Here is a 26,715-nt window from a genome sequence, read left to right on the forward strand (position 1 = left end):
GCTACAATTCCTGGACTTTTGCTACAAAAGAAATGTTAAAGTCAGGTATTTGCTGTATTTTTGGTTTTTTTACAAACCAGAGGGAAGGGTCTGGAATGTAACAAGGGGCGGAATTCACATCTTAAGAGAAAAGGTAGAAATGATTTGATTACCTGCTAAATTCCTCTTAATTACAAATATACTTATTTCCCACCTGCACCACTTAGACAGATAATATAACTCAAACATGACATCAGAAAGTTGCAGCGCTGGTGAGGGAGTTACAGCGCTGCAACTTAGGAGGTGTACACATCTGCAGGGCACCACCAGCGCTGCAACTCCCTGTTTGTACTCCCGTTTTGTCTCGGGTGTAGAGGATCCAGCGCTGGTGATCCAGCGCTGGTAATCAAGTATAGACACTTACCAGCGCTTTTCTTGACCTCCGTGGAATAAGCAGGTATCCCAGCATACCTGAGGAAGCCTCTGGTAATCAAGCTGGTCTCCTTCCCCAGCTTGCTCTCGCGTTCCCCGAACCCCGAACAAGCAGGTCTCCTTCCCTGAGGTTTGCTGGGTGGTTCCGGGAACGCGAGAGCAAACCGCGGCGAAGCTGGTCTCCTTCCCCGGTTTGCTATCGCATTCCCCGAACAAGCAGGTCTCCTTCCCTACGGTTTGCAGGGTGGTTCGGGGAACGCGAGAGCAAACCGCGGCGAAGCTGGTCTCCTTCCCCGGTTTGCTATCGCGTTCCCCGAACAAGCAGGTCTCCTTCCCTACGGTTTGCAGGGTGGTTCGGGGAATGCGAGAGCAAACCGCGGCGAAGCTGGTCTCCTTCCCCGGTTTGCTATCGCGTTCCCCGAACAAGCAGGTCTCCTTCCCTACGGTTTGCAGGGTGGTTCGGGGAACGCGAGAGCAAACCGCGGCGAAGCTAGTCTCCTTCCCCGGTTTGCTATCGCGTTCCCCGAACAAGCAGGTCTCCTTCCCTACGGTTTGCAGGGTGGTTCGGGGAACGCGAGAGCAAACCGCGGCGAAGCTGGTCTCCTTCCCCGGTTTGCTCTCTCGTTCCCCGAACCCCCGAGCAAGCAGGTCTCCTTCCCTGCGGTTTGCAGGGTGGTTCGGAGAACGCGAGAGCAAACCGCGGCGAAGCTGGTCTCCTTTCCCGGTTTGCTCTCGCGTTCCCGAACAAGCAGGTCTCCTTCCCTGAGGTTTGCTGAGTGGTTCCGGGAACGCGAGAGCAAACCGCGGCGAAGCTGGTCTCCTTTCCCGGTTTGCTCTCGCGTTCCCCGAACCCCCCTTGAAGCCACCCAACAGCGCTGCAGTATGGCCACATCTAATACCACTTGCAGCGCTGGTTGCTGTAAGTGTGGCCACTCTGCAGCGCTGGCCCTATACAGCTGTACTAATACAGCTGTAACAACCAGCGCTGCAAAATTTTAGATGTAGACATGGCCTCAGAGCAAGAGAGCCAGGCATGAGAGAGAGGGGTATTACATGGGGAGCTCTAGGTGGGATTAAGGTGTGTTTTGGAGATTGTGGAGGGCACAGGATGGAACAGAGATTTGGGAGTCTGGGAGTGGAGATTGTAGGACCATCCCTCAGAGGGTGATTTCAGGGTTTGTGGAAAAGAGGGTGAAGAGGGAGGAGAAATTCGGGGGGGGAGGGGGAATACAAGACCGCAGAGTGACCTGGAAGAAGCAGCAATGCAGTTGCAGAGGAGCATGCAGGCGAGGATGGACCTGGTTTGTGGGAGAATGAGGGTGAGGGGGACTTGGGTGGTTAGTGTGGAGCAGAAGGGAGTGTAGGAGGAAGTTGTCTCTGGCTGATACACAGACACTGTAACAGATCGTCTGATTTGCAAACCGCTGCAGAAGCTGCCTTGGGAGACTACTCAGTGGCCAAAGTGCTGAGATTGGTTCCAGTGTTGTAGAGTATAATTCTTGTTCAAAATATGAAGAAGATGGCAGAGGTGAGACCTACGAGAGCATGGAGTCTCTTGGAGGCCTATGGGGAAAAAGGCAACTGAAGAAACTGGAATCTCCTGATGTGAATCCAATGCTTTCTATAAAAACATGTAGGGTAAAATGTTCAAAAGCATCTAAGTGACGTAGGAGCCTAAGTCCCCATTCACTTTCAATGGGACAAAAGCCCCTGCACGCCTAAGTCACTTTTGAAAATAAGACAAACACCGAAGTCACATAGGCACTTCTGAAAATTTTACCTGCATAGACCAGGCCTTTTCATCCTTTGTTTCAAGGATGAGCCACTCCTCTCCTTTCCTGCCTATCTATACATTATCACTGGTCTCCTTCTCTGCTGTGTGGACCTGATCTTTGATATTCCCTTCACTCCCGCTTTGTTCTAATGTCCCACAAGCAGCTCGCTCTCTTTGCCTCTTCTCCTGGAATCTTTTCCCTGGTCCTATATGCCCTACAACGGCGATAATCCAACTGAGACTTGCAAGCTGCAAATGGCTCTTTAATATGTCTCATGCACCTCTTGGCAGCACATAATATTAAAACACTGTGTGATTTAATTATTAACCAATCTAAGTTATTAAGTGAGCAGGATGATTTTATTATGCTATTAACCAATTGTAATTGATAAAATAATAATACTTGGTCAGTCATTTTGTGTAAAATACACACACACGCACATACATATATACTAAATATTCCCCATCATACTGTTTAAATATTAGTATATAGTACTATAGTACAGGGGTCGGCAACCTTTCAGAAGTGGTGTGCCGAGTCTTCATTTATTCACTCTAATTTAAGGTTCGCGTGCCATTAATACATTTTAACGTTTTTAGGTCTCTTTCTATAAGTCTATACATATACAACTAAGCTATTGATGTATGTAAAGTAAATAAGGTTTTAAAAATGCTTAATAAGCTTCATTAAAAATGAAATTAAAATGCAGAGGCCCCAGACCGGTGGCCAGGACCCGCGCAGTGTGAATGCCACTGAAAATCAGCTCGCTTGCCGCCTTCGGCACGTGTGCCATAGGTTGCCTACCCCTGCTATCGTACATGAAACAATGAATTCACACTACTGTGTCTCTTTTGGGTAACGCTGATCAGTAAATTGGCTCCTGAACCACTGAGGTCTGAATGTCTCTGCCCTACAACCTTCCCATTCTTAAAACCCACCTTCAGTCACAGTCCCTCAAACAACAATCTTCTAAGGCCTTGTCTACATGAGAGAGTTGCACTGGTTTAACTTGTCAGCTTTTAAATAGATTTCAGTTAAGCCAGTACAAACCCTTGCATATACATTCTATTTTCAGTTTAAGAGTGGCTTGTTTTAGTTTAGCTTTAATAGATTTGTAAGCAATTTAAGCAAAACTGACTTAAGCCCAGTTAAAACTGAAATATCCTTTTGCACCACAGCCTTTTGCACTGGCTTAACGAAATCAGTTTAAAATCATACCTTAAATAAGCACCAAATAAACTTATGAACTTAAGTTCCATTTTCAAAAGTAATTTAGGCACTTAGGAATCTAAGGGTAGGTCTACACTATGAAATTAGGTCGAATTTATAGAATCGTTTTTTTAGAAATCGTCTTTATATAGTTGATTGTGTGTGTCCCCACACAAAATGCTCCAAGTGCATTAAGTTGGCAAACTGCGTCCATAGTACTGAGGCTAGTGTCGACTTCTTGAGCGTTGCACTGTGAGTAGCTATCCCACAGTTCCTGCAGTCTCCGCTGCCCATTGGGATTCTGGGTTGAGATCCCAATGTCTGATGGGGCAAAAACATTGTCGCGGGTGGTTCTGGGTACATGTCATCAGGCCCCACCTCTCCCTCCCTCCCTGAAAGCAACGGCAGACAATGGTTTCGCGCCTTCTTTCCTGGATTACCTGAGCAGATGCCATACCATGGCAAGCATGGAGCCCACTCAGCTCACCGTCGCTGTATGTCTCCTGGGGGCTGGCAGACGTGGGACTGCATTGCTACACAGCAGCAGCTCATTGCCTTTTGGCATCAGACTGTGCACTATGATTGGTAGCCATTGTCGTCATATTCCTGGGTGCTCTTTTAACTGACCTCGGTGAGGTCAGTCACGGGCGCCTGGGCAGACATGGGACTGACTCAGCCAGGTCATTCCCATGTTCTGCTGAGCACCCAGAAGCTGATGATGGCTTGCAGTCGTACTGCACTGTCTGCTGCCAGCCTAAGATGTAAAAGATAGATGGATCAAAACAAGAAAATTGACCCGATTTGTTTTGTGAAATCAACGGCCTGTTAAACCCAGGGTTTTGAGTTCAATCCTTGAGGGGGCCATTCTGTGTGACAGTTGTTTGTGTTTCTCCTTGATGCAAAGCCACCCCTTTTGTTGATTTTAATTCCCTGTAAGCCATGTCGTCAGTCATCCCTCCCTCCATCAGAGCAACAGTAGATAACTGTTACGCGCAAAACCAGGCGAGGAGGCAATGGCAGCGCAGTGACAAGTGGAACATAATCATAGACTTCTCACAAAGTACGGGCCGGGTAATGTGCCCCGGCAATGTGCACATCATGCTGATGAGCTCTGCATGAGCTCTGCAAACATGCTGGCCAAACAGGAAATGAAATTTAAAAGTTTGCAGGCCTTTTCCTGTCTGTTTGGCCAGTGCATCTGAGTTGAAAGCGCTCTCCAGAGCGGTCACAATGGAGCACTCTGCGATAGCTCCCGGAGACCAATACCGTCGAATTGCATCCACACTATCCCAAATTTGACCCGGCAAGGCCAATTTCAGTGCTAATCCCCCCGTCGGAGGTGGAGTAAAGAAATCGATTTAAAGAGCCCTTTAAGTCAAAAAAAAAAAGGGCTTTGTCATGTGGATGGGTCCAGGATTAAATTGAGGTAACACTGCTAAATTCGACCTAAAGTTGTAGTGTAGACCAGGCCTGAGTCCTGTTGATTTTCAAGAGACTTAGGTCCCTAATTGCATAAGTCACTTTTGAAAATGAGATTTAGGGCCCTAAATTACTTTAAATGCTTTTGAATATTTTATCCAAGATCTAATATTTTGTAAAGAATATATAAAAAAATTCATAATTTAAAAGAAAATCCCTTAGGAACTAACATAGTGTTAAAATCATAACCTGTTTCATTTAATTTCTTCTTCTCTCATGCTGTAATCTCTTCCAGTATCCTGTCTTTTTATAAGCTACAAGCTCTTCAGAGCTACCAGCTCTTTTGTGTTATTCATAAGGCTACGATTTAGCAATTTTTAGTAAAAGATTTTATTTTTAGTAAAAGTCACAGACAGATCATGGGCAATAAATAAAAATTCACAGCCCATGACTTGTCCATGACCTTTACTATAAATACCTGACTAAATCTTAGCTGGCGGGCCTGGGGTGCCGCTGCTCTGGGAGGTCCCCGAGGGGCCTCTGATCTGGGAGGCCCCCAAGCCCAGCCCCAGCAGCCACTACTCAGGTTGTCTGCAGGGCCAGTGGCTGCTCCCAGGGCCATGTTTCTGGCTACCCCTGGACTGCTGCTCAAGTAGTCCCTGGGGCCAGCCGCACTGGGGTCAGCCACATTGGGACACTCCAGCAGCGGCCAGTGTGGCTGGCTGTAGGGCTGCTCCACCAGCCACTGCAGAAGTCACAGAGGATGTGACTTCCACGACCTCTGTGACAGACACACAGTCTTACTTATTTGCTACATAAATCCAGCTACACCCTAATGTTAAATAATAATGTTTTGACACAGAATATCAGGGTTGGAAGGGACCTCAGGAGGTGATCTAGTCTAACCCCCTGCTCAAAGCACAGATCCCCAATTTTATTTTATTATTATTTTGTCCCAGGTCCCTAAATGGCTCCCTCAAGGATTGAGCTCACAACCCTGGGTTTAGCCGATCAATGCTCAAACCACTAAGCTATCCCTCCCCTGTGAATCTTAGGTTGCACTCCCTTATAGAAACAACCAGAACAGGTTGAAATTTTTGATGAAATATGTTTTCATTAAATTTGGCCTTTTATCAATTTCATTATTCTTTTCCTACAATTTTTTCCCCAGTTAAATTAGAAAATGGAAAATTTAACCTTTTTGGTTGTTAAGTTTATTGTTTTTCCACCCCCTCCCCCTTTTCACTGGCAAAAATGGAAATATGAGAAAGATTGGAGGAAGGAATGAAAACAGAAAAAAATGAAAAAAATCACAAATAAAAAATTTACAAAAACATTGATTAACTGAAGTGTTGCTTCTTTTTAAACCTGTACATTTCCCCCATTTTCGATCAGCTTTAGAAATAGCTCAGTTTAAAAAAATGTTTTTATTACTTAAATATCTTTCTGATGAGTACTCAAAGGAGGTGGGTACAGGCAGGTATGCCACAGCAACACTTCTCACCACTCATTCATACTTGTCCATTTCCACACTTTACTTTGATGGTTCTGATGTGGAAGTAGGGATATTCAAAATACCATGGGAGGACTGGAAATAGATGGGCACTTGGGCACTATTAATAGCTTCTGTCCAGGCGACCGTGGAGGGCTCAGGCCCGACCAGGGACGGGTGAGGGGTGGGGGGAGAGAAAGAGTGAGCAGGTGCCACTGAGGGACCACATGACAGCACGCACCCTGGTATCCTGACTTCCTTTCAGCATACCTATGCACAGTGCCAGTTGCACAGTTGTTTTTTTTAACTGCGGCCACTGGGAGCTGCGGGCACCTGTGCAAATGTAAACAAACTGTCTGGTGGCCCGCCAGTGGATTACCCTGATGGGCCACGTGCGGCCTGCAAACTGGAGGTTGCCCACCAGTGGTGTAGATGTTCCTGCTCAGGTTGGAACCTGGGCTCTGAGACCCTTCCTCCCTTCCCCAGGTTTTAGAGCCTGAGTTCCCGCTTGAGAGGGAATGTCTCCACTGCTATTTTTTGTGCCATAACACGAGCCTGAATTTGTAGACCTGGGCTTCAAGATTTGCTGTCACAGAGATTTTTGTTGTTATTGTTTGTTTGTTTTTGCAGTGTAGATATATTGTATTTAGGTGCTCAAATACAGATGTAGGGTATGTCCACACAGTCCGTGGCAGCAAAATCTCTCAGCTCAGGTCAACAGACTCAGGTAAGCAGGGCTCACGCTAGTGCTCTAAAAACAGCCGTGTAGACAGCACTTTGAAGTTGTGGCTCAGGCTGAGGCTCTGGTTCTGGCTCTGAAGCTTGGGGGCTGGGGTAGGGTTCAAAGCTCAAACTCCAATATGAGCCACAACTTCAAAGTACTGTCTAGACAGCTATTGTCAGAGTGCTAGCGCAGCCCCACTAGCCCGCGTCTGTCAAATCAGGCTGGGATGCTCACTGCTGGGGGCTCATCCACATTCTCCCAGGGACTCAATTTTAGGCACCATTTTTAGGCACCAAATTTGACCCAGCAATTGAATTGAAACCACCAACTTCTTATTACAGAATTCACTATTTTCTCTGTCTATTTCAGATTTATTAAAGGTACCGTGAGAGCCTCCCCCCTGCACTTCTGATTTGGCAATTTTACTTGTAACTGAAAAACAAATCTCTGGCGGTTGTTCCCCATCAAGATACTTTTAGTTCAGTGTCCAACACTATAGCAGTGACACATTCCCACAGAGCATACTAGGCACATTCTTTACCACAAAGCACCTAAATCTTGCTGTGCCAATCCACAGTTTTAAATTTTTTTTCTTATTTTGGGGGAGGGGAAGATGAGAGTTTAGTCATATGATCATTCTTTTCCAGCATAAACAGTAGCTCTAAAAGATGATTAACATCCTTACAAAGAAACTACAGTATGTGGTCCCGATAACACATGGTTCCTATTTTTGTCATTCTGATAAAAGCGTACCATGTCAATTTTCTTTTCTTGTGATTTGGTGGTTGTCATTGACCTGTATGTCAGCTGATACAGCTGACACAGTTAAATCAGAAATTAGCATGCAGTCTCTTTAGAAGCCAGACACATGGACCCTGCGTACAAGAGAAATTATAAATACAGCCCACATGATAACCCATTAAACAATGAAACATGTGACTAACTAAAAAATAGAGATACATCAGCAAATATGCCCAAGGAAGTTTATGGTATTTAACTCCGAAATATTAATTGTACTGTACTGTACGAGGAACCAATTACCGGAGAGTTTCATTTTTATTAGATGCAGAGAATACTGTTCAGAAAATAGAGGAACAGTAAATTCAGCACATTTTATTAGGCTTGGCTTGTCCACTTTCTCACACATTTATGCCTATTTTAAGGGGCAATTAGATATTTCATCAATAATTTTGTGTGCTTATTTTATTTAGGAAATTTCCAGCCTCAATGAGCTGAAATACAACAAACATACAATATACCTATTGTATATTCACATTTTTTCCCCAATTGGATATGGCTGAAGCCGTGATTAAAGTGCTTTCCAAAAAACCCAAGTGGATGACATCTGACTGGGAACACAATATGATTTGTTACAACAAATTTTCCATAGTGGGGAGGGAGGAAAGGGCAAAGAAAAAGAAAAACAGGTTTTGTTTCCTAAATTTGGTATGTGGCCATAAAAATAACATAGGTACCAGCAAGTAAAACACCACCTAGGAGCTGTCCTGAGAACTAGTGAATGATCTAGAAAACATATTTAGTAGCAAATCCCCCATCAAAACTTTTTGAAGTGTAGTACCAGTAACTACCATTTCTAGAAACAAAACAAAACTGAAAAAAACATGTCACTCAAATGGTCACAGGAATTTCAGCTTAGAACACTAAATGTGTGTTGACCCACTAAGCAAGCAGCATTTCTCGCACTGGACTGCTTCAATCACAAGGGGGAGCGGGGAGTCCAATGTAAAATGCAACAGTGTCATAGGTTTGTCAACATTTTTATTTTCTTTTGTAAAAGCGTCACCAAATATTTAAAGAAAAAAAAAGACAAAGACGCAATGGGGGAAAACTCTCCTAAATAACAATTTGTATTTATTCAATGCCTTTTATTCTGAAGGATCTCAACATTTTTATCAAAGTATGGGTTATATATTATGCCTGTCAGATCAGCCTACACTAAGAGGTGGTGCAAAACTGCACTACCTAAAAGGGGGCACTAAGAGGCAATCTGTCTGAGAACATTCTGCTCCTCAGGTTTGCTGGGGGATTGTACTTTGTTGCTTACTCTTTGCTGCCTCTTTGGCAAGTGGTTCCTCTAGCAACAGCCCCTCTGCTCTCACAAGCACAAGGGTTGGGTTTCTGTGTGGACCTTACCTGTGCCATACAAAAGGGGATGGGGAGGGAATTCCTTAATCCCTTCCCCTCAATATCAGTTACTTACGGTATAGTAACAAGTTAGCTCTCTCTCTCTACAGATCTATGCATGTGCACACACAAGGAAGAGACATTTTGTTCACCATGGAAAAGAAGCCACCTCTGAAGTATAATACAGCAGCTTTTAAATAGCACACTGCAACATTTCACATCCTAACACTTTGCATTTACATAATGTTTTATATTTTCAAAGCACTTTACAAACACTAATTAAATGATCCTCTAAATAAATATCCCATGGCTGCCAGTGTTTTAACTACCATGACATCAAACTTTGCCCAGGTCTACACAACAGGGGGCAAATCCTGGGCCTAATGAAGTCAACAGTAAAAGTCCCTTGACTTCAGTAGGGTCAGGATTTCCCCCACAGTGGCCGAAATGCTGGAACCATGAGTGCTTCACCCACACAAGAGATCTCACTCTTGCTATCACCAGTGAAACTGAAAGCAACAGTGGGATATTTTAGGGTTAAAGAGTACAGTGCAAGGAAAGTCAGAGCATTTAAATTACTTGCTTAAAATCACACAGCACATCAGTGTCAGAGATCAGGAGTTCTGCCGCTATTCTGGAGAAGCAGTAGTCTGGCTCTTATCCCTGTGCCTGGTACACTAGGGCAACATACCTGATTGAAACTATAGGGAGGATGTATTAGAGAAATTTGGTGAAGATGTTGGGATTATCACATCCCAATTTTAGAGGACCAGAACTAGTCACAATCTTCGTTTTATTTCTCATCCTAAATGTACATGGCATTTCATTATTCATCAAAAGCAGATGTCATAAACAAAACATTTTAGGATTTCAATTTTTTCATAATAAACTCTGAATGTTTAGCAAAGAGATGAACAATGAATAGCCATTATTTTCCCTGCTATTCATGGAGAAATTCATGAACAGTGTATTTCCATCATGGCACACTGGCACTTCTTTTTCTACTAAGAAACAACTGCTTTGGTTATACATTATTAATATTAAACATTTTAAGCAATTATACTACATTTAGGAAGCAACCAGAACCAGGGATCAAGAACTCTGCTTCGTTTTCCTAATAGAAATCCAATATTAATAGAAGCTTCTAATCCAAGCCCAAGAGCTTTATGCTTCTTTCTGCCAACTTTAACACTACACAATATGCTGCAGAGAAAGGAGAGGAAGTGTCAACTTGTTTAAATCGTCCATTATGAAATATAAACCATCTGTTTAAAAAAATATAACAAAACAAGCCATTCCCAACTAGAATTTGTTAGGAGGAAAAAGCTCCAGGTAGTGCATTGAACTAGAAGTCAGGAAACATGGATTCTATAATCTGCTCTGCCATCTCACCTTGGGCAAATCACTTAATCTTGCTGCCTCAGTTTACCCATCTGTAAAACAGGAATGATCACACTTACATACCTTTGCAAAGCACTGTGAGAGCCGTGGATAAAAACAATCCATTTAAATATGAGTTATTAATTAATTATCATCATATTGTTATTAATATCTCAGCACACCAGAACATACTACTAATCAGACAGTGAATCTATAGTGGACAACCTCCTCTTACAACAGCATGTCAGAGAAGCTCTTTAGTGAATTTTAAGAAGTAAATGAAAATTAGAAAATAGCATTTTTCTCACCAGAATGACCCCCCCCCCAAGTGTCCTTTTGGTCCTCTGGGGTATACAATTTGAAGGGTTGGCTGAGGAATTTGACCACATAATTCTCACTGAAGCTAATGGGAGACATATAGATAAAACTCCAGGAAACCAGGCACTACTATTGGCCAGGAGAACCATAAAAGGAAACCAACTACAGAGTGTTTAACTAGATTAGTCTCGCTGTCCAAGTTGAATGAAACAAAGAGTAGTATTGAATAAGATATTCATACGTCTTCCTGTTTCCGTAATCTAAGGTGTTACTTGTAGCACAAAGCATCTTCTTTGCAAGATGTGGGTTTTAACTTTCAAGAAGTGAGTGGTGATTTGAGGTACTTGAGAGTCTTTATGGATGCCTGACTTTCAGAGAGCAGGGTACAGCACCTTCTGAAAACTGGGCACTTTTCCGGCGTCTCAAACTTGGCAACCAATAATCAAGGCACCCAAAATCACTAATTCCTTTTTGAAAATGTAGGGCATAGTTTTTATCTAGACATAACTCCTCCCCGCCCAAAGCTATAAATTCTCCATTTGTGGGTAAATGCTAAATACAAAACTTGCAAACGTGGTTCTTACCTGTTTGTCAGTAAAACTAAGGGTCTCATGAAGTTTTTCATTTCTAAATGCAAGTTACGAAAGCTAGCAAACAACAGAATTGTCACTTGGGAAGTCTATAAATCAGTCTTGTAAAATTTTCATGAAAATTGTTCAGCCTAGGCTTAAAGAATAAAATTTTCAAAAGTACCTGAATGACTTGGAAACTTAAATCCCATTTTCTAAAGTTATTTAGGCAAATGGGGCTAGATTTTCAAAAGCATTTTAGGTGCCTAAAAATGCAGATAGGAACATAGTGGGATTTTCAAAAGTGCCTAACCAGGTTAGATGCCTAACATGGAAATCAGTGGAAGTTAAGATAACCTGCTTAGGCCCTTTTGAAAATCCCATTTGGCACCTGTCTGCATCTTTATGTGCCCCAAAACAACTTTGAAAATCTGATCAATGAGATCCTAAGTCTATGTGAAAGTCAATAGGACTTAGGCTCCTAAGTGCCTATGTCACTTTTGAAAATAGAATGTAGGTTCCTAAGTCACTTTAAGCACTTTTGAAAATTTTACCCAAAATCTTGTCTGCCGTTTACCATGCCTTTACCATGACAAATGAAGAAATGGGGGAGAGAAGGGTAGAAGGGGAGAGTTGTTTTAATTGCCTGTCAAAAACAATTACTTGATGGGACCATATTACAGTTTTTTAGGCTGTTATATTTTTCACTGCTACAAGCTTTCTAGTATAACTAAGCCAATCTATGTTATTGTTTACATTAAATTGTGAGCTAAAAGAAAAAAAATCCTTTGGACTATTGATCACTTCCCCTTAGGTTCTCTTTCAAACTCAGTCAAACATGCCAGGGAATCAGCAAACAGAGAGCTGTCTTTTTCCACTGGCTTCTGCTCAATCTTAGACCTTGGCATGCTGTTAATTTTAAGCCTTATTGCCAGGAAGAGCAGCAGCATTTTTCAGTTTTTTTCATTTCCAAGGTTACAAAAATGTGTGATGTCATATGAAGTTCATGGATGTGAGGTACTATGTGACCATCCTACTGTTAATTTACTAATAGTTAAAAAAAATCAACCCTCTCTCCAAGTCAGACTGCATTAACACAGAACTAATTTAATCTGCCAGATATGTCTAATGGGGTGTTTTCTTGACCTTTTCCAGGCCTACAGTTATGGTAGCATTCATATTCAATGTGGCTTTCGGTTACACATTCTGCAATGTGAATCACTACTTCTCCCATTTGAGAACAAATGGGTGTGAAATCACTGGAAGAAGTGAATGAGCCCATGCTTTGGCACTGCAGCTGCTGAGTGAGGTGAAGTGTTTTGAATAGTGATTTCTCTGTAGTGGTAATAACCTATAGTACACCAAGATGGGTGATGGCCAAAGCGAAAGGGAACTTTGCTCAAAGAAACCCAATATTGGATCTATAAAGTTAGAAAATAAAAGAATCTAAAACTGCAGGACAAAAAGTATCACCAGACAGTCCCTTTGCATTCAAAATTTAATAAACTGCTCTACTGGTGAGCACTGCATAATGAGAAACAATTGACAAATTCATGAGTTAGTCAATGATACAGACGGATACACTGATGCGGACATAATAAAGCTAAACAGATGCACTAAAGAGAGAGAACGGTAAAACAAGCAAGTCTTAGATAACAAGATAGGAAACTGATGTCAGTAGAGTTAGATAAGCACAAATGCATAAAACCAGGTTTATAGAATTTATGCTGTAACTAAATCTATTTGATGAAAGGAAGACATTTGATTTATTTTGAACCTATATTTATTTTTATCTTGTTGACAGGAACAAGAGATCCTATGGAAGGCTTAAATAAAACTGCCAAAAAAAAATCAGGATCCTGTAGTGACAATAAAACTTTCAAAGATTAAAAAAATAGATGTTACACAGTTTTTAGTCTTAGGCTCTTGTAAAACATACTTATGCTTTGTGTTAGTCTATCAAATTGAGAGGCATATGCTATCCTTGATCTTTGTACAGAACTCCCATTGAGATGAATGTGAGGTCTATGTGTAGAAAGAGGGTAGAATAGGCCCTTAGTTAATAAAAAGCAAGCAGGCTGCTAGAGGGAAAAACATATTTCCTTACAATAGTGTTGAAATTTATTGGGCCATTTCAAACAACTTCCCTTTTAGATTAAGAGAGGAGGATCTGTGCATGACGATGAGCATGTTCCCTTGCTTGTGTTTTGTTTTGTTGCACAGCATAGCCAAAAATTTCAGAAGTAAATAGTGATTGTCAGTGCCCAACCTGACACACTGTAAAGAGATTTTCAGAAAGGGTGGAGCACATGCTATCTGAAAATCAGGCCCTTCAAGTTGGGCACTGACATTCACTAGCCAGTTCTGAAATACTTGGCCATTACATCAATGAACATATTAGTGACTTCTTGGCAAATCTGTCCTCATACTATTCTGTAAATCCTAAATTCAGCTTAGTGGGTCTGTCACCTCAAGGCAGTAGACGTGATATTTCTGAAGGTGACTTAGTTCAGCATAACTATTGGACAACCTATTTAAAACTGTGCCCCCTGATCACTTCCAGATGGAAAATCTACAGGACTTACTGCATCCTGCCTTGTAGCTGAAACCAGGAGGAAGGAGGAATCCTTGCTGAGCAGCTGCTGCTAGGGTTCGTTGATCTGGAGGGAACACTGGAATCATCAGTGGAGGCAGCTGACCTTGAACCTGCTGAACAGAAGGAGGAAAATCAAACCTGGAAAATCTTCTGAAGAACATGCCTGTGTAGTTGCTTATTTATTTTTTTTAGCCAGGTCAGAGCAGAATATACTCCTGTGTTGTGAGGGGTTCCAACAGCATCAGCAGTGTGTTAATTACCATATACCCCAGCACTTAATATTAATTACATAAATTAAGGAATACTTATATTTCATTTCACCTTAACAATCACGTCTGCACTTTTATCTGTCTTCTCCATGTGACAGTAAGATATTCCACATCACAATGCTGCCAAATCACAATCATATGCATAGAACATTTCCTCTCAAATGATTAATAATAGGAGATATACCTATCTCCTAGAACTGGAAGGAACCTTGAAAGGTCATCAAATCCAGCCCCCTATGTTCACTAGCAGGACTAAGTACTGATTTTTGCCCCAGATGCCTAAGTGGCCCCCTCAAGGATTGAACTCACAAGCCTAGGTTTGGCAGGCCAATGCTCAAACCACTGAGCTATCCCTCCCACCTCAACACTAAACACTTAGTAAATATTAGACGCGTACGTATGTGTTGGGATATAGTTGTGTACGTACACACACATACATGCATGCACAGACACAGACACATTCTCGGAGATGGCCACAAAACACAGTTGAAACACTTTGCTCACAAGTGAAATACAGCCACATCTGGAGTGTCGGCTGTTTCATGTTGCACAGCAACACTACACAAAAGTGTAGGGCAGGAAATAAAGACTATTACTTTGCAAGTGAAACTGAAGGGGACTTTAGGAAGGGAGAAAGTTGTCATCCAAATTGGAAACTGGCCATAACACAACAGCTAACACTACTACTTTTGCAAAGTTTTATGCATGTTTTTGAATACTACAAATGATCAGGACATTGTTTTTCCATCTCACATAGAAGAAGAGAAAATTGTTTGGTAACTGAAGTCATCAGCAGAATAACAGGTTTTAACAAAAAAAATACACCAATAAATGAAACTTTGCCTTTCAGGAGATCAATCAGTAAAGGGAAGGAAACACTTACAAGAGAGATCATCAAGATTGACCACAGGATTGTGGAGCAGAGGCATAAGAGATGTAGATAGGCTGTTATAGATAAACATTTGGTTCATGGTGTGATGTACGCAGGCAGAGGCAACACCTGGGGCGGGACACACAGGGTCATGTGCTCCCCCCCAGATTTCCTGCTTGGCTTGTACTGAGCATGCTCAGTAATATCTGCTGAAGCCGCTGTCCCTCCTCCCCCAATGTCGGCAGGTACGGGTCCTCTCTGTATGCAGCATTAAGAATGGCAGTAACTCTGTGTGTGGTTATTGCACCTTTACAGCCTGGGACATCCTGTAAGATGAAGCTCACAAGACGTATTGGTTAGAAATTGCTGCAGTTGGAGATTGAACTCAAGACTGAAGCTATGCTAGATGTAGCGCCAATTACTGTGTTAGGCTGATTGACTTTGGCTGTTACTTTATTCTTCTTGTTGCTATTCTGATCTAGTTAGTTAACAAGGCATATTTGGATTTTGGGAGACATAAAATATAAAATGCTATTTCTTCCTCCTTACATTCAGCCAGTCTGGAAGTGTCCCATTTCTGCCTCGATATATATATATATATATATATTTTTTTAAGACAAAGTAACTGTATTCTTTTAGAACAAAAATGAACAGCCGTGTGGAATTTTTGCACAGTACTCTTCTTCGGCAAGAAGCCATGGAACTTTTTTTTAAATGGTTTCCAGGGATGAAAGTGACTTTGCCAAGCAAAGAAGCTTCAAAACAGGACTCAAAAACACTAATAGAAAGACAGATGGTTCTACTAAAAGCTTTGCTGCCAAAAAAAAAAAAATTAAAAAAAAAGGCGAAAAAATGGAGTGATGTTATTGAAGCTGACTGCAAAGTTCTCTGATGACTGCAAATACTCTTGTCCCATTGCAAGTGTTAACTCTGCCTCCAGGGCTAACATAACCAAAGCACCACACACACACACACACACACTTGTCATTGCCAAGCCCACAACGTAGCACAAGTCTGCACTTGATTCCAAGTGACTGCCTGATACGCTAGCAAAACATTGCAGTAAAAAATCCTCCCATTTAGGAAAACGTCTACCAGGAAAATGTCCTTTTTTCTAAAAACTGGCTGTCACATTTTCTTTTTCAAATTCTCCCTCCAAATTACACCCTGTAAGGAGGCCTAAGGACCCTTTGACTTTAATGACACAAACACAGTTGTATAAAGGAGGTAAGAACTGCGGAGAGGTGAGGACGGTTTGCATGGATACAGAAATAACCCAGTCAAAACAATGTAATATCCATTCCAACCTGGAATATATGTAGCACCATTCTAATACTTGCACTTATTTCCTCTCAAAAATAAGGGCCAATGTTATTTCATTTTAATCAGATTACTTGATACAATATAAAATGCATATATTATGACTGACCCTTCCTATGTCTCATTCAACTATTGCATTTTAACTTTTATATAACGTATGTTTATTGTTACCTACTGTTGCTAGGACACAACTTTTTGAAGTAGTAGATAATTCAGACCCTCTTTTTTCAGTTTTTCTCTTGAAGGTTTTCTTTATTTCTTTTTAAGCTAATGCCTTGTTATTCACATTTGTCTAATAACAACTTGTCAGATAGTTACTGTTCTTTAAAAAAAAAACCCTTCTTGATACTAAATTTACAGTTTGAATGCAACTGACCCCAAATCAGGGCTAGTTACAGACCTTGCCTTTTGCTCTACTAATGTATAAAGATAATGAAAGTAAATACACATATTTATATGTACATAATTTTATACAAGTCTATATATTTGATAGTATCCCTCTCTCTCCCCCATTCATAGGCGACTTAGGTGTAAATTCCTCAGAGAAGGGATTACAGGTTAAATCCTGACCCACTGAAGTCAATGGCAAAGCTCCCAGTGATTTCAATGAGCCAGAATTTCATCCTGATTCTTCATATGCACTTTTTACAGTGCCTAACACAGTTCCAATCCTGAGTGGGACCTCTGGATGTTGTTGCAATATAAATATCATCACCACATGACTTCTAAATTTATCAAATGGCTCTGCAATCTACCTTATAACAGCACACCACTTTTCAGGTATCCAGAACTACTATTCTATTATATGATAGAATGTACAGGCATGTGATAAATTGAAAAGCCATGTGATAAACTGCAGTTATGCATCTTTTACTGACTCATCTTCATTCTGCCCACTTATTTGTCTGCCCCAAGACTCATTCTAACATTCCAAACCACTAAGTAACTGTAACTAAATACCTAAAAAAAACCCAATAAAACAACCTCAGCAACCTGCTAGAGAAAGGGTTCTTTCCTCTGCCTCACCCCCACTTCCTGCCAATGTAGAATTGCTCCATCAAAACAAATCTGATACATACAATGTCACACAACTAGAAATGGGTATTTAAAAAAAGAAGATTCCTAGCTTTTCAATATGAGTCATGGTACTTGCTTCCTACCTTGGAAAGTCCTGAGATATTGGACTGAAGTCATGCCATTATAATGCAGAGAAAAGCTATTTTTTGTGTGTGCCATTTTTAGAGGTGCTTAATGTATATTAGTTTTATTTCTTCTTTCCTTCTGAGCCATGTCCCACTGGACTGGTGGTAAAGAAAGAAGATACAACGAATAATCCCAATACAATTTTTAAACACACTCTAAAACATACCTAAGCTACCTTTATTGTAACATATTTGGAATATATAGAATATTTGCTGGTGTATGCATGGTATGAAGGTTTTCTTAGTGCTCATTTAGCATGAACTACTTAATTTACCCTTAGATTCAGTGCTTGTGTGTAACAGTTATTAAAGTGAAGAGAATATCGGTCATTTTAAGATCAGGTAGGCTCTTCAGAATATCTGAAGCATCCCCTTCTCCGCTCCCTTACCTCTAAATACCCTCCTTTTCAAGGTTTGTTTCATTATGAAAAGTTTGTATTTTTATGTAAATGTTTCTGTATTTGCAATTCCTATCACAGAGGGGACACATAATGAGAAAAAAAAAGTCAAAATAAATAAATTAAATAACCTAAGGGGGGAAAAAAACATCTCACATAATAAAACTTATTCATTTATTTTCAAAGCTCTTGAATTCCATTAAGAGGCCCCCTACATCCCAAAATAAAATAAAGTAAAATAAAATAAATAATTATTTTTCTTTGTCCCAATACCCTTCTCCCCTCAATGGAACTTAATATGATTATCAAAGGATATGAAATACTTGGAATCTTATTGATGACAGAATAAGAAAATATGGGAATACTGAACTATAACATAAGCAAGTCACTATACAAAAGCATAGATATTTTCATTCATGCACCCCAGCCCGATAATTTTGGAAGGAAGTTCCATGTTTAGGATGAAAGGAGAACACATGCTGCTCAAAAGTTTGGATTATCAAAAGTAGTCCCTGAGAAATGGGCTGTAGACAGAATGTAGGAGAGGCAGGAAGGGTTATCACATGGTTGTGCAACTGAGGACACAGACACTACACCACCATCTATATATTATTATTAGTTCTATTAAAATTGTTCCTAGTGCCCAAACCAAGACCAGGACCCAATTGTATTAGGAACTGTAAATACACAAGGTAAGAGAGAGAGTTCTTGCCCTGAAGAGTTTATAATTTAAATACACAAGATACAAAAAGACTAGATGAAAGAAAATATTATTATTCCTACTTTACAGATGGGGAATTGAGGCACAAAGAAACATAGGGCCAGATTTTTAAAGGTATTTACATGAGAAATGTAATTTTCAAAATCCTACTATGTTTCTATCTGCAGCTTTAAGCACCTAAATACCTTTAAATATCTGGTCCTTAGTGATTTGCCCAAGTTTGCACCAGAAGTTTGTTGCAGAGCTGGGAACTGATCTCAAGATTTAGTCCAGTATCTTAATCACAAAATCATATACTTCCTGTCTCTCACATATATAGGAATAAATTCTTCTATAGATGTGTATATAACCACACTGGGCACAATTAAAAACTCAGCATTTAGTCTTTCCTATAGTAATTGTGATACTTTGGTCTCTCCTACCTTAGTTGAGGAAAATACCTTGATTATTGCAGTTACCTGGAGCAATAAATAGTTACTAGGTACTGTTGTGCCTTATATACATTTAGATTGCAAGCTCTTCAAGGCAGGGATTGTGTCTTTTTTTTATGTACCATGAAATGCCATGCACGCTTTGGGTCACTATATAAATAATTACACACAAAAGCTACATTAAAAGCTACTTTAAAACAGAAAATTTAAGCACTCAGAAGTTAGGAAATACCAGAATTAAGATTGCCTGTGCAACCTTAATTTGGCCGCTTGTGGATATGCGTTATGACAGTTTTTAATTACATGACCACATACTATTTTTTCCCACAAGACACTTGCCTCATTTAGCCAGCTCATAATATTTCTCAAGTAATATATGACCATACTTCTTTTCTACAAATCTAGATATACATATGTAGCATCTGGTATTATTATTTATTTATTTTTTCATTCTTATATACTTACACTAATTTCACAATTGTCCGTTAAATTTTTACAGACATAGACTTTTCTTATTTCCAGGGTTTATATTGTATTACATTTCTGGCACTTATATACTTTACATTTTGGGTTTGATTGCTAGTCCAACTCTCATTAAGTAGTACCTTACTTGACAAATGGTCCCAATTATTTCATTAGTATTACCTGGGGAGAAAGTATTACTCAATATGAGTAAGGATGGCAGATTTGGGTCTTAAAGCAGGACGTCACCCTTTACAGATAGATAAAACTCTGAACAGTAGTTCACTACTTTAGTCTCTCACAAGCTGATATTCAGAGAAATACTATTCTGGAAGCCTACAAACATCTTTCTTTAAATTATTTCTTATTTTATTATGTCTTTTTTTATACAGAAGTGTGGCTAACTTGCTTTTTCATGTGACGTAGACATCAAACTGTCTCAATGAAATCCAAATATTACTTTCCAGAGTACTGGATACACTTAAATTGCCCCTTTAACTTCAGATTGTGTACAGAACCATTTCAAGAGTTAAACATATTTCTAACTTAATATGAAAACTGAACATTATCATAAAGATGACATAAATATGTAGGTTTGTTTTCAGGAGCTAAGTATTTAATTGTATTAGTACACAGTGCTCTAAAACCACTTATGGCAGGTGAACTATTTACTACTGTGAATAGTCCTATTGGCCTATGGGAGCATTCATAGTGGAAAGCACTCCACCTGGTATTTGAATGATTGGTCCTTTAAACAGGAAATATATTGGCCATTCCCCCTCCCCATATCTATTTTAAGGAGAAATAAAAATGCATTTCTTCTTCCAACTACAATTGGTAGTCTTTCCTTACAGTTTGGCAATACCTCTAAAATAAGATAGTGAAATGTTGTTCTCTTGTCCTGACCTTATATCATTGCCCACCATCCTCAAATCCACACATGGAAAGGAATCCCCGTATGTGAAAAGCGGACTCCGCTACCTCTGCAGCATCACCCTCACCCTCTTATGGATCCTGAGGAGGTCTCTCTATGGGGTCTGGGTTCCATGCAGGTGTGGAGAATATAAACTATAGAGAAGAGACAAAGGGCTGTGGGGACATGTATGTTGCTGGGATGGGCAACACATGGATTTCATCCTCACCCCCCCCCCCGGTATAGATCTCTGGAATTCTGCAAACTCTGTGAATGAGCACCCCTATCTTTTCCACATAGAGGCAAATTCTCCAGCCCCTAGGCAGGATGATGTGGTAGAGCTCTGTGAGAGGATTTTGTGGCGAGACATTTTCTTCCAGATCTAACGAGAGTTCTTCTGCAGGGAATGATGTATGCCCTAAGTAATATTCTTTCTCTTGTGGCATTAGAGACTTATTTAAATACATGCCAGCACTTATTAAAATTCACTCTCCTAATATATCACTAGAGTCATTCAATGCTAAAACCTCACTGTTCAAACTGCTTCCTAGCAATGCTACCGTTCATAGGAAAATATGTTCTTATGTTGCCAGCCTATAAAGACAAATAAATAAGGCCATTTAGGGAGAAAAAATAAACACACCTCTGTAACTCCTCCAGAATACGAGAGCTTTTTGGAGCGATAATGTGGAAAAAATTATTAGCTTGCTGAAAAATAGGAACTATCCCCAACAAGCAATAGCTTGAACGTATGTGCCCTGGCACATAGAAAACATAGCAAACAAACCATCAGAAAGGCAGTGTAAAACGGGTAATGTCGCAAAGATTTACATAAACGCTGATCAGTTAAAAAAAGTGAACTGGATCAACTCTAGAACCCTAGAGCTCTGCACAGTCCTGTGAGAGATCCCTGTTTCATTCCTCATGTCCATTTCAGCAAGCATTTTGAGGGCTATAAAAGTGAGCACATACTAAGCCCCTTAACTCGGAGGTGGGGTGGGGGATATACCTTGCATTGCTTAATGGCAGCTCCTCTAGCCAGCTACGCAGCAGTGGCATGCTCCAAAATGAGGAGCTGACCCATTACTCACTTTGAAGGATAAGATGGAGTGGTATGAACAGATGGAGTGAGTCTAGGAAGAATCGGATATGACAGGGACACATAGGACCACCACGAACGGCTCATTGTTTCCTTGAAGGATTCAAGATGAAAGGAAATTTAGCATACAAGGAAAAGATGGTTACTCACCTTTGTAACTGTTGTTCTTCGAGATGTGTTGCTCACATCCATTCCAGTTAGGTGCGCGCGCCGCGCGTGCACGTTCGTCGGAAACTTTTTACCCTAGCAACTCCAGTGGGCCGGCAGGTCGCCCCCTGGAGTGGCGCCGCCATGGCGCTCGATATATACCCCTGCCGGCCCACCCGCTCCTCAGTTCCTTCTTGCCGGCTACTCCGACAGTGGGGAAGAAGGGCGGGTGTGGAATGGATGTGAGCAACACATCTCGAAGAACAACAGTTACAAAGGTGAGTAACCGTCTTTTCTTCTTCGAGTGATTGCTCACATCCATTCCAGTTAGGTGAATCCCAAGCCATACCTAGGCGGTGGGGTCGGAGCGAGAAGTCGCGGCATGGAGCACTGCAGATCCAAAGGCCGCATCCTCTCTAGACTGCTGGACCAGGGCGTAGTGGGAAGCAAAGGTGTGGACCGATGACCAGGTCGCTGCCCGACAGATTTCCTGGATGGGCACACGGGCGAGGAAAGCCAGCGACGACGCCTGCGCCCTGGTAGAGTGCACAGTCACACGGCCCGTAGGAACCTGGGCCAGCTCATAGCAGGTCCTGATACAGGAAGTAACCCATGAGGATAACCTCTGTGAGGAGATAGGAAGCCCCTTCATGCGGTCCGCTACTGCTACGAAAAGTTGGGGGGATTTGCGGAACGGTTTGGTCCTCTCCACATAGAATGCGAGAGCCCTACGGACATCAAGCGAGTGGAGCTGCTGCTCCCTGCCGGAAGAGTGAGGTTTCGGGAAAAAAACCAGGAGGAATATCTCTTGGTTGATGTGGAAGGTCGAGACTACCTTAGGGAGAAAGGCAGGGTGTGGCCTCAGCTGTACCTTATCTTTGTGGAAGACTGTATACGGGGGGTCTACCACAAGAGCCCGGAGTTCCGACACCCGCCTAGCTGAGGTGATAGCTACTAAAAAGGCAGTCTTCCAAGAGAGATAAAGTAGGGAGCAAGTAGCTAACGGCTCGAAGGGGGGCCCCATGAGCCGAGACAACACCAGGTTAAGATCCCATGTTGGAGCAGGGAGTCGGACGTTAGGGTATAAACGTTCCAGCCCCTTAAGGAATCTAGACACCGTCGGGTGAGAAAAAACGGAGCGGCCATCCCCACCCGGGTGAAAGGTGGAGATAGCTGCCAGGTGGACCCGCAACGACGATATCGCTAGACCCTGTTGTTTGAGGGACCAAACATAGTCTAAGATATTGGCCACCGAAACTTCCATAGGGCGGAGACCTTTCTCCACGCACCAACAGGAGAAACGCTTCCACTTGGCCGAGTACGTCGCTCTCGTGGAAGGCTTCCTGCTGCCCAAAAGCACCTCCCGTACCGGTGTGGAGCAGTGCAGTTCAGAACCGGTCAGCCACGCAGGAACCATGCCGCTAGGTGCAGCGACTGCAGGTCCGGGTGACAGAGAGTCCCGTTCTCCTGGGTAATCAGGTCCGGGTGAAGGGGCAGGGGGACTGGGTCGGCTATGGCCAGGTCCAGCAGCATGGGGTACCAATGTTGCCTGGGCCACGCCGGGGCTACCATGATCACGCGAGCCCTGTCCCTGCGCACCTTCAGAAGGACCCTGTGGACCAGAGGGAAAGGGGGAAACGCATAGGACAAGTGGGTCGTCCACGGAATAAGGAAGGCATCCGCTATAGACCCGGGCTCCCTGCCCTGAAAGGAGCAGAACGCCTGGCACTTCTTGTTCCCCCCGGACGCGAAGAGGTCCACACGGGGATAACCCCACCTCTGGAAGATGGAGAGGGCGACGTCCGGGCGAAGGGACCACTCGTGCGATAGGAAGGATCTGCTCAGGCGACCCGCCAGCATGTTCCGTACTCCAGGGAGGAAGGAAGCCGTGAGGTGAATGGAGTGGGCTACACAAAAGTCCCAGAGTTGCATCGCCTCGTGACATAGGGGAGAGGATCTGGTGCCGCCCTGCTTGTTGATATAGTACATGGTCGTCATGTTGTCGGTAAACACCGCGACACAATGACCTTGAAGCTGGTGACAGAACGTTTGACAAGCAAGGCGGACCGCTCTCAACTCCCGCATGTTGATGTGCAACCTCACGTCCTGTGGGGACCACAGGCCCTGCGTTCTCAGGGTTCCCAGGTGGGCCCGCCAGCCAAGATCTGAGGCATCCGTTGTCAGGGACACCGAGGGCTGAGGCGGGTGGAAAGGGAGCCCCGCACACACTACCGACTGGTCTAGCCACCAGTCGAGAGAATCTAACACCCCCTGGGGGATTGTGATCAGCATGTCTAGCGGCTGCCTTGCCGGCCGGTAATGTTCAATGAGCCACAACTGGAGGGGCCTCATGCGGAGCCGAGCATAACCGGTCACAAACGTGCATGCTGCCATGTGGCCTAACAGGGTTAGACATGTCCGTACTGATGTCAAGGGGGCTGCCCGCAATCGGTGAACGATCGCCGACAATGCCTGGAACCTCGGCATCGGCAGAAGAGCCCTGGCGACGGTGGCGTCCAGGACGGCCCCGATGAACTCCACCCTCTGCGTGGGGATCAGGGTGGACTTGTCCATGTTGATCATGAGGCCCAAGGTAGCAAACAGGCCGGTGATCACGCGGACGTGGCTGCAAACTTGCAGTTCCGACGTGCCCCGAATTAACCAATCGTCTAGGTAAGGGAACACGTGGATACGACTGCGCCGAAGATGTGCCACAACGACTGCCATGCATTTTGTAAAGACCCTCGGGGCCGTAGAAAGGCCAAATGGGAGGACTGCAAATTGGTAGTGAAGGGGGCCCACCACGAAACAAAGGAAACGTCTGTGGTGTGGCCAGATGGCAATGTGAAAATAAGCGTCCTGCATGTCGAGGGCGGCGTACCAGTCTCCCGGATCCAGGGATGGGATAATGGTCCCCAGGGATACCATGCGGAACTTCAACTTCACCAGGTATTTGTTGAGCTCTCGCAGGTCGAGGATAGGCCTGAGGCCTCCCTTGGCCTTGGGGATCAGAAAGTAGTGGGAATAAAACCCCTTGCCTTTCTCGTTTTCCGGAACCGCCTCTATAGCTCCTTTGTTGAGGAGCGTCTGTACCTCCTGTCGAAGGAATTGCTCGTGAGAGGGGTCCCTGAAGAGGGACGAGGAAGGGGGGCGGGAAGGGGGAAATGATGTAAACTGCAGGCGGTATCCCGTCTGCACCATACGCAAGACCCAGCGGTCCGATGTCATTTGGGTCCACGCCGGAAGGAAAAACGAAAGGCGGTTGGAAAACGGGGGGGAAGGATCCGTGGGGGAAACTGTTACTGTGCCCTCGGGCGCACCTTCAAAATGAAGGCTTGGGTCCAGGCGGGGGCTTAGAGGAGCTTTGTTTCTGCCCCCCTTGGTTCCCCGAATGCCTACGCCTTCCATTCCTGCCACGGCGCCTATTGAGATCCTGCCGTTGGCGGAACTGGGGGTATGGCCTGTGCTGCTGTTGCTGCTGTGGCCGGAAGGGTCTGCGTTGCGTTCCTGGCATGTGCATCCCTAGGGAGCGCATAATGACCCGATTGTCCTTGAGACTCTTAAGTCTCGGGTCTGTCTTTTCCGAAAACAGGCCCTGGCCTTCGAACGGGAGGTCCTGGATGGTATGTTGGAGCTCCGGTGGAAGGCCAGAGACCTGCAGCCAGGAGATACGGCGCATCGTTACCCCCGAGGTGAGGGTGCGGGCAGCCGAGTCTGCAGCATCCAAAAAAGCTTGCAACGATGTTCGTGCAACCTTCTTGCCCTCGTCTAGGATGCCCGCAAATTCCTGGTGGGCGTCTTGCGGCAGCAGCTCTTTAAATTTGTCCGCTGCCACCCACGAGTTAAACGCGTACCTACTGAGCAGGGCTTGTTGGTTCGAAACCCTGAGCTGCAGGGCCCCAGCCGAGTAGACTTTGCGTCCAAGGAGGTCTATACGCCTGGCCTCCCTGGATTTGGGGGCTGGAGCTTCCTGTCCATGACGCTCCCTGTCATTCACCGACTGCACCACCAGGGAACACGGTGTCGGGTGGACATGGAGGTACTCGTAGACTTTGGAGGGGGCCATGTACTTCCTCTCGACACCCCTCGCCGTAGGGGGGATGGAGGCCGGCGACTGCCAGATTGTGTTGGCGTTGGCCTGGATCGTCCTAATGAAGGGTAGGGCGACCCTGGTGGGAGCATCCGATGAGAGGATGGTAACAATCGGATCCTCGATCTCAGAGACCTCCTCGGCTTGTAGGCTCAGATTCTGAGCTACTCGCCTAAGGAGGTCTTGGTGCGCCCTGAGATCCAGCGGGGGGGGGGGCTACTGGAGGAGGTGCCAGCCACCGCTTCATCAGGGGAGGAGGATGAGGAGACCCCCGGCAAGAAAGTGTCCAATGGGGGGTCCCCCTCGGCCCTCGCCTCTGTCTCAGGAGCCAGAGCCGAGTCTTGCTGCTTGGACCCTTCCTCTCCATCCGGGGTGGGAGGGGGGCGAGACAACGAGGCTTCCGGCACCCTGGGCTCCGCTGTCGCAGGCCTAGCAGGAAGCTGTTGGGGGCCCTGGGCTTGATGGTATGCCCATGGGGTCCAAAACACCCACTGCTGCGGGCCTTGGTCCTGTTGCGGCGGGTCTTGGAAGAGCGCCGCCTGCCGGTCGGTGCCCAGCGCATACCCGCTGTCTGTCTGCGAAGATACCGACGGCTGCCTAGAAGGCCACGGCGGGGCCGACCCTGGCTGGTAAGGGTCTGCGCGAGTCGGCAGCGAAGATCTTCTCAGTGCCGGGGATCGGTACCGGGAGTCATAGCGGTGCCTGGATCGGGACCGGGACCGGGTTCTGTCTCGGTGCCGGGATCTGGACCGGT

The 26,715-nt window shown here is 44.0% G+C and overlaps 1 protein-coding gene across 8 annotated transcripts in view; it reads right to left on the minus strand.

Annotated features, from left to right (window-relative positions):
- Nucleotides 1-26,715, minus strand: part of SOX5 (SRY-box transcription factor 5) — an 880,866-nt gene that overhangs the window by 124,599 nt on the left and 729,552 nt on the right. For all 8 annotated transcript variants that reach the window (XM_030541505.1, XM_030541513.1, XM_030541529.1 and 5 more), the window contains one exon: nucleotides 14,028-14,148. In XM_030541505.1, the coding sequence (XP_030397365.1) occupies nucleotides 14,028-14,148 (121 nt within the window). The remainder of the gene's footprint in view (nucleotides 1-14,027; nucleotides 14,149-26,715) is intronic.

This window comes from Gopherus evgoodei, chromosome 1 (genome assembly GCF_007399415.2).
Source record: "Gopherus evgoodei ecotype Sinaloan lineage chromosome 1, rGopEvg1_v1.p, whole genome shotgun sequence".
NCBI classification, from domain to species: domain Eukaryota; kingdom Metazoa; phylum Chordata; order Testudines; family Testudinidae; genus Gopherus; species Gopherus evgoodei.